At 47.0% G+C, this 7,632-nt stretch overlaps 1 protein-coding gene across 2 annotated transcripts in view; it reads left to right on the forward strand.

Annotated features, from left to right (window-relative positions):
• The window catches only part of MED23 (mediator complex subunit 23), an 84,141-nt gene that overhangs the window by 13,433 nt on the left and 63,076 nt on the right, over window positions 1-7,632 (forward strand). For both annotated transcript variants that reach the window (XM_019520268.1, XM_019520269.1), the window contains exons 2-3: window positions 4,074-4,105; window positions 4,222-4,309. In XM_019520268.1, the coding sequence (XP_019375813.1) occupies window positions 4,074-4,105; window positions 4,222-4,309 (120 nt within the window). The remainder of the gene's footprint in view (window positions 1-4,073; window positions 4,106-4,221; window positions 4,310-7,632) is intronic.

Raw genomic sequence — 7,632 nt, forward strand, 5'->3', positions numbered from 1 at the left:
CTACACTACTCCTTTTGAATAGCAAGTCAGGCTTCTGATTGGATTTGTATTCTATGGTGTGAGCAGCTGTTCGGTTAGAGCTGGACTTAGACCAGGGGTGGGCAATTATTTTGGGCGGAGGGCCACTTACCCAGATTTGGCAGGCTGTCGAGGGCTGCATGGGTAGCCCCGTGCCGTGACAGGTGCCCCGCACCATGACAGGTGCCCTGCTCCCTGATCACCATCTTGAGACCAACGTCCCAGTGTCTTGGGACCAATGTCCCAGGGCCAGCACCGGTGAGGCCCAAAGCGGGGCACAGGCTGGCAGGAGTCTGTGGAGCTGGACTGGGCTGCACCAGCAGGGTGAGTGAGGATCTGGCCCGGCTGCATAGAGTCCCTGCTGGCTGGGATCCCGCACTCCTGCCACCCTGCTCTGGGCCCCACCGGTGCTGGCCCTGGGGCACCCGTGTGGGCCCTGTGCTCCCACTGGCTCCCACACCTGCTCACTCCCAATGCCCCCCAGCCCCGCGGTACAGCGGGTGGGCAGCGCACAGCCCTGACCCCCTCCTTGCCGTCAGGGAAGAAGCTGGTGCTGAGCACAGAGAAAAGTGGCCCCTTGCCCACCCCATGGCTAGCCCTCCCTGCTGCAGGTGCTCATAGTCCACGTGGGGCTGTCTAGAGTAGGCACAGGCTGCCAGCGGCTCCAGGACAAGACATCGGGCACTGGGCGACCAAGGGGCCACTTTTCCTCACACTCAGCACCAGCTTGTAACCCAGCCCCATTGCCAGCCTGGGCTCCATGCCAGCTCTGGGCTTGCTGCACCAGGCAGTGTTGGCTGCTGCTGCCCGGCCAGAGCGCGCACTGGGCAGCCCACAGGCCGCAGTGCCAAACGCTGCCCAGTGCAGAAAGCGGGGGGGCTGCAGCTGCTGTCGCAACGTGCAGCCCGAACGGGGCCCAGGCTGGCAGTGGGGGCCGGGTTACAAGGTGGTGCTGAGCACGGCGGGGGTGGGTGGGAGCTGCTTCTTGCCCACCCCGTGGCCAGCGCTCTGCGCTGCAGCCACTCGCTGCCTGCGCGGAGCTGTCCGGAGCAGGCACAGGCAGCCCTAGGCAGGCTGCGAGTGGCTACAGCACGGGGTGCCAGCACAGGGCAGGCAAGGGGCTGCTTTTCCCCCCCTCGCGCTCAGCTTTTTCCTGGGCCACTTTTCCTCCGGTTTCTTCCCTGCCCAGGGTCCTCCCCCACCCCTTACCTGAGTTTCTGGCACAGGGCAGCCGCATGGTCCCAGGCCAGAAGCCGTTGCTGGGGCTTCCGGCTGAGGGTGCGGGCATTTTTGACAGGAACCAAGGGCAGATAAATATTCATTTTCTAAATTTTTTAGGGGCCCCGCAGGCTGAATAGAATTGTCTCTCAGGCCAGATGCGGCCTGTGGGCTGTATTTTTGTCCACCCCTGGTCTAGAGAGAGGATCAGTAGCAGTTGATACTCAGAAGCTGTCAGTAACTGAGAAGAGGATAATTTTATCTACAGTCTAAACTGTCCTACCATCTTCTCGGTAAACAAGGATTAGCTTCCACATAGGCCATTTTTTGCCTGACCCCACAATATACTGGAATTACAATACAAAACATGTGGAAGTGCATGCAATGTAAGGGACAGCACACTGGTAATAACCAACATGATTTTTACTTTCCTTGCAGGATGTAGGACTTCCATTGAAGGAGAAAGCACTTGTTTAAAACTGTTAATCTAAAATTACAGTAAAAAATTACATTATTTTTTAGAGAATAAAAAAATCGCTAAAAAAGCTTGATTTGCTTCTTCTGAGAAGTTTATTTCATTTTAGCTAGTACTTGCAAATATTACCTGATAACACAGGTGCTTTGAGAATTGTTTAAATGTCTAGAGGCTGAGGATAGACAGTTTCAATGTATTTATTGTACTCATGGCTTTAAGCAGAAAATGAAAAACTAATGAGCTGCTGCTATTCATAGCACTGGGAGTGCCCACATGTGCATTTACGCCAATTTAAATTTACTGTGCAGTAAGTGGAATAGGCCAGTGTCTACGTGTGCAGGCATTAAAGTGCATTAACACTATGTGTGGACTGACTTGGGACTAAAGTTAGTCCCAAGTCAGTCCACACACAGTGTTATTACACAGTAAAGCATCTACACATGCAGTACCATGCAGTAACTAATCGGGCATGAATTTGATACCTGCATGATGCAGCTATCAAATTTATGCTCAAGTCGGCATAAGTTGCCATATTTACTGTACAGTACGAGTATGCACATGTGGCTGTGCACCTGTATTGCACACTTATTTTGGTTCCTGCACAGTAAATGCACACATGTAAACATACCCACTGTGGATGGCCACAAAACTGTCTAGTTTCTCTGAAGTATAGGTAAAAATTAGATTCTCTACTGTAGCTGCATGGAAGAGCTACACCCAGCAGAGACAGGCAGGGTTTACAAATCAAAAGTCCCCCAAATACATCCTGTTATCAATAAGGAGTGATACTGAAACTGCTGAGCAATGTTAGATAATGTATTATTTTCATCTTGCATGTTCATGTTTAGGAGTAGACAACCCATCAAAGTATAACACAAATGTGAAAGGGCAACACCAGTCCCCAGAAGGTTAGAAATACTTTCACATGATGAGATACTTAACCCTACATTCCTTTTTGTATTTGGCTGGTCAGGTATTGTCAAGTAATAGTCATACGGTTTAAGCATAAATTTATTAGAACAGTAAAGAGAGAGACTTTAATCTGTTGATTAAATATTAATTACAAAAACTAGTTAGCTGTTATTGTGAAGCCGTGAAATTACATTAAAAAAAATTTGTAATGAATTTTTTAAACTATGAGTATTAAGCCAGTGTAAATATGAATGATATTCAAACCTAAAGAGTTCTTTTAGTTTCTTGGTTTTTATCTTGGAAACCTCAGGGTCAGTCTGAATAATTACAAAAACAAAAAACAATAAAATGCATACACTATTTTGACAGTCAGTTTTTAAAATGCATTCATGCTAAATAGGTAGCAGGCCAACTCTTCCGGTATTGTGCTGTTTGCATCGGAGGTGCCTGCAGTCACAGCAAATGGTCAGTAGGAGAGAAACTTTTGTATGCAGATAGTTTGGATTCTTCCCTGAGTGCAGGTTCTTCCCTGCAGCCATATAACTTAATGGGGTGAAGGGAAAGGAGGCTGGGAGAGCTCAGGATAAAGGACTGGAGCAGGGCAGGGCCGAAGTGCCTGTTTCCACATTATAGGGGTGGGTGTGGGTGATGTAAATATTGTTTTAAAAATTATCTATTCAACCTTTTCTAATTATATCAGTTAAACAGTTAACCAATAACACAGAAGTTTAGACACAGCTGCTGCTGGGAACTGCTTCAGGAGCCCTTTTGGAGAGGGGAAAGAGGTGGGGGGCAGCAGTGGCAAGCCCAACTAGACAAAGCCCACCTGAAGCCCCTGCTTCCCTGGGAGGGAGACAGCACCTGTGAACAAGCAGCTAATTTTTTATTTGACAGGTCATTAATCTGCTCCCTGTTTTCCTCTTTAAACTAACAAACTATGGGTATTAGTCCCCACCGGCTTCTCCCCCTCTCCTCTCCTGTCCCACCCTCCCTCTTATCTGCCTGTGCTGGGACACTGTGGCACTGTGCCCCTCACCATGCTAAACAATAACTGGTAAACTAATCAGTCATCACTGCACTTACTTGTTAAACAATTAATTGTTTAACCTTTCACATCCCTATTAAGAACTTTTTCAGGACTGAAGTCAGCCACTAGGATTTAAAAGGAAACTCCTTCCATGCAACTTGGCATACATGTCTGTCAGTGTGTCACATAAGCATGCCACACAGATGTGTAGAGTGGGACATGCCTTCTTCTGAAGAACCTGACTCTGGTCCCTTCTCACAGACAGGATGTCAGACTAGACAAACCATTCATGCAATCCTTTGTTGATCTGGTTTTTGACTGACTGTACCTCATCTTGATAGTTCCATTGTTTGGATCATTTGTAGAATACAGTTTACTGTGGATCACCAAAAGTTAAAATCTAATGCATCTTTTTTTTTACAGAAAACAGAGATCATAGAGGAAGCTTTCCCTGGGTGAGTCCCATGCCAGTTTATTTGTACATATGTTTTGTTTGTATTGTGCCTGCTGCCATAATTGTGCTACCTGTCAAGAATATATCACAGCCAACTGTTGTTCTTGTCTGCAACAGAATGTTTATGGACACCCCTGAAGATGAAAGAACCAAATTGATCAGCTGCTTGGGTGCTTTTAGACAGTTCTGGAGCAGCCTTTCGCAGGTGAGCATTTTCTTTGTTGCTTATGTAGTTATTTTTGCTTACGTAGTTATTTTTAACAACAATCACTAGTATAATAGCTATATTCTCTGGGGCAAACCATTTGCACTTTAATTCCAGATGTGGCACCATGAGGTAGGTGAGGAGAGTTTTGCTGGAGAAGGAGAGAGTTAGCATCAATGCGATGACAGGGTTTCTCAGTGAAGGCTGGTATACAACACAAAGCAGTAGAAAAGAATAACTCTGATTATAAATAGAGTAGTGAAAAACAATTGGTCGCTGCCATAGTATCTTGGACATTTTTTTTAAGAGTGGATGTACAAGAGGCTTGAATGAGGAGAGAGAGAGATTTCACAAAAAAGATTTATAAGGAAAATGTTAATGATTGTGTGAATCAGCCACGTTTTGAAATGGGTAAAAGAATCTACCCCCTCCATCCCTCTCCACAGACTTACCTGCTGTGGAGTGGGATGGAGGGGTTGATGGTGGCACACAGTAGATCTTGGGTTGCTTTTAAATGCCAAAGGTGATCTCCTACTTACAAAGGTTGGAGACAACTGATCTAATCCAACCCCTTCCTCAGGCAGGGTGATTCTCTTTTAAACCATCCTAGCTGACTTCGTCCAAGATGTTCTGAAAAACTTCCAAGGATGGGGGTTCTATTACTTAAATACCTTCATAGTGAGAAAGTTCTTTCTAATCTCCAGCCTAAATTTCCCTTTTCTGCCTTGAATTACTGGTTAATGGACTGTATTAGATGTTTCTTTCTCTTATTCCTGACCCCTGAGAGATGCTATTTATTTATTTATTTTATTGATTTGTATATCTGTTCAGTTTACATACTGCTTTTCTTGACAGAGCCTCAGAGTTGCTTACAACCAAAAGACCAAAATAACTTATAAAACAGGAGAGCAAACAGGAAAATAAAGCAACTTAAAAAGCAAGTAGACTGCTAACATAAAATAGAACCCCCCTGAACAGTATCCCAACCTAGCTTTATTTGCTAAATTCCTGCCCAGATAAGAAGGTCTTAAAATACAGCTGTTGAGGCTTAGCTCTGGTGGGTCTCAAAAGGGCAGGAGTTCCAAAGCTGAGCAGCAACTTCTGAGAGCCACTTTCCATGTTTTTACCAAGCAGAACTGGCACATTGAGGAGTTTTTACCAAGCGGACTTGGTACTTTCAGGAGTTTGTTCTTGGCTGACCTTATGGATTACAATGGGGCAAAATAAGATAGAAGATGGTCCCTTAGGTACTTGGGGCCCAGATTGTTCAGGGGGTTATACTTCAAAATCAGGACCTTGACTTTTACCTAGAAAGCTATTAGGAGCCAATGCAGATGCTGGAGATATATGCTCCTTGTGATTAAACTCCATCAGAAGCCACACTGGCATGTTCTGAACCACCTGCAGCTTCTGGACCGGGGTGGGCAAAATGCTGCCTGGGGGCCGGATGTGGCCCGCCAGGCCATTCTATCCTGCCCGCAGGGCCCCTAAAAAATTTAGAAAATTAATATTAATCTGCCCTGGGCTGCCTGTCATGTCGCCCTCAATGCCTTGCCAAAACTCAGTAAGCGGCCTTCTGCCCAAAATAATTGCCCGTCCCTGTTCTGGACCATCAAGGGGAGTCCCATATAAAGCACATTTCAGTAGTCTAACCTTGAAGTTATGAAGGCATAGATGATGTTGGCTGGATCTGAATATGCAAGTGATACATCTCTTAATAAAGCCCAGCATTCTGTTGTTTTTTTTTTCTCCCTTGCACCCCCCGCCCCCCATGCAACAAGAGTGCACAGTTGACTTATACCCAGCTTGTGTTCCCTCAGGTCCTTCTTACAGTTCTGTAGCTGAGACAGTTATTACATAGTCTGTATCTGTGCCTGTAACTGTTCCATCTCGAATGTTGGACTTTGCACTTGTCCTTATTGAATTTTATTTGGTTAATATTGGGCCATTCCTACAATTTATTAGGGTCACTCTGAATCTTAATTTTGTTCTTTAGTGTATCAGTAACTCCACTCACCTTGGCATCATCTATAAATTGCTAACCGTGTACTCAGTCCCAGTCTCTGAATCATTAATGAAGATATTAAACAATACTGGACCCAGCACGGACCCTTGAGGACCCAGTTGAGCTACTGATGACTGCTTTTTAGTCATAGTGATCCAACCAGTGATATATCCATCTTAAGTACTTTTATCTAGACTGTATTTCATAGATGTTAGGGCTGGAAGGGACCTCAAAGATCATCAGGTCCAGCCCCCTGCCCCAGGGGCAGGATGTCAGCTAGGGTCAAAGGATCCCAACAAGATAAGCATCCAAACGTTTCTTGAATGAGTCCAGAGTAGGTGCCTGCATCGCTTCTGGAGGGAGTCTATTCCAGGTCTTGGGGGCTCAGACAGTAAAGAATTTTTTTCTTATGTCTGGCCTAAAACGGTCTTGAAGTACTTTATGACCTCTGGTCCTTGTTTTTCCTTGGGGCGCTCTGGTGAACAGACGTTCTCCCAGATCCTGATGTATGCTCCTTATGTACTTATAAGCAGCCACCAGGTCCCCCCTGAGCCTGTGCTTTTCCAGGCTGAAGAGTCCCATGGCTCTTCCTCAACTTACTTAGCTTTACCCTTAACAATTATTACCCTTACTTTGTGTAGTGGAGCACCTTTGGGGGTGCTTGCCACTTGAGGGCTCTCACAGGCTCTGAGGGGAGCCTGCTTTGGAGGAGCAGCAAGGGAAACCTCCCCAGGAATTATTTTAAGGGGGAAGGTGTGTGGCAGGGCACCTGTGGTGCTTGCCACTTTAAGAATGGAGCCAAACAGCCAGCAGGTTCTTGATAACGGGGGCCATCTCTGGCTGCCTATATAATCAGGGCAGTTTGCTGCTGACAGGCCAGGCGGTAACATCGCATGGCTGCAAGGCTCCATGCAACAACCTTGAGGTAAGGGCCGGAGCTGTAGGGGGTCCTGGGCATGACCTAAAACTGCACCCTGCCGGGAGTGAGTGGCCTGGTGGGGCTCTCAGTGGCGCAGGAGCCTCCAGGAAATGCTAGGCCAGTTATCACCCCCGTGAAAGGTGAGTAGGAGCGCCTTAACCCCTAGCCCTCACCTTCGGGAGGGTTACGTAACATCGGAGGGAGTGGGCCCAGGCACGGCTGCGACCACCTGAGCCCTGTGGGTTGCAAGACCCTGAGGAGGAAGAGTTGGGGCCAGTCATGGCTGAGACCACCTGAGCCCTGTGGGGTGTAGGACCCTGAGGAAAGGTACTTGGATCCAGGCATGGCTACAGCCACCTGAGCCCATCGGGGAGGGAAGTCCCGTGGCCCCAAGTGAGG

Source organism: Gavialis gangeticus, unplaced genomic scaffold (genome assembly GCF_001723915.1).
Source record: "Gavialis gangeticus isolate Ggan-Ray unplaced genomic scaffold, GavGan_comp1, whole genome shotgun sequence".
In the NCBI taxonomy this organism is placed as follows: domain Eukaryota; kingdom Metazoa; phylum Chordata; order Crocodylia; family Gavialidae; genus Gavialis; species Gavialis gangeticus.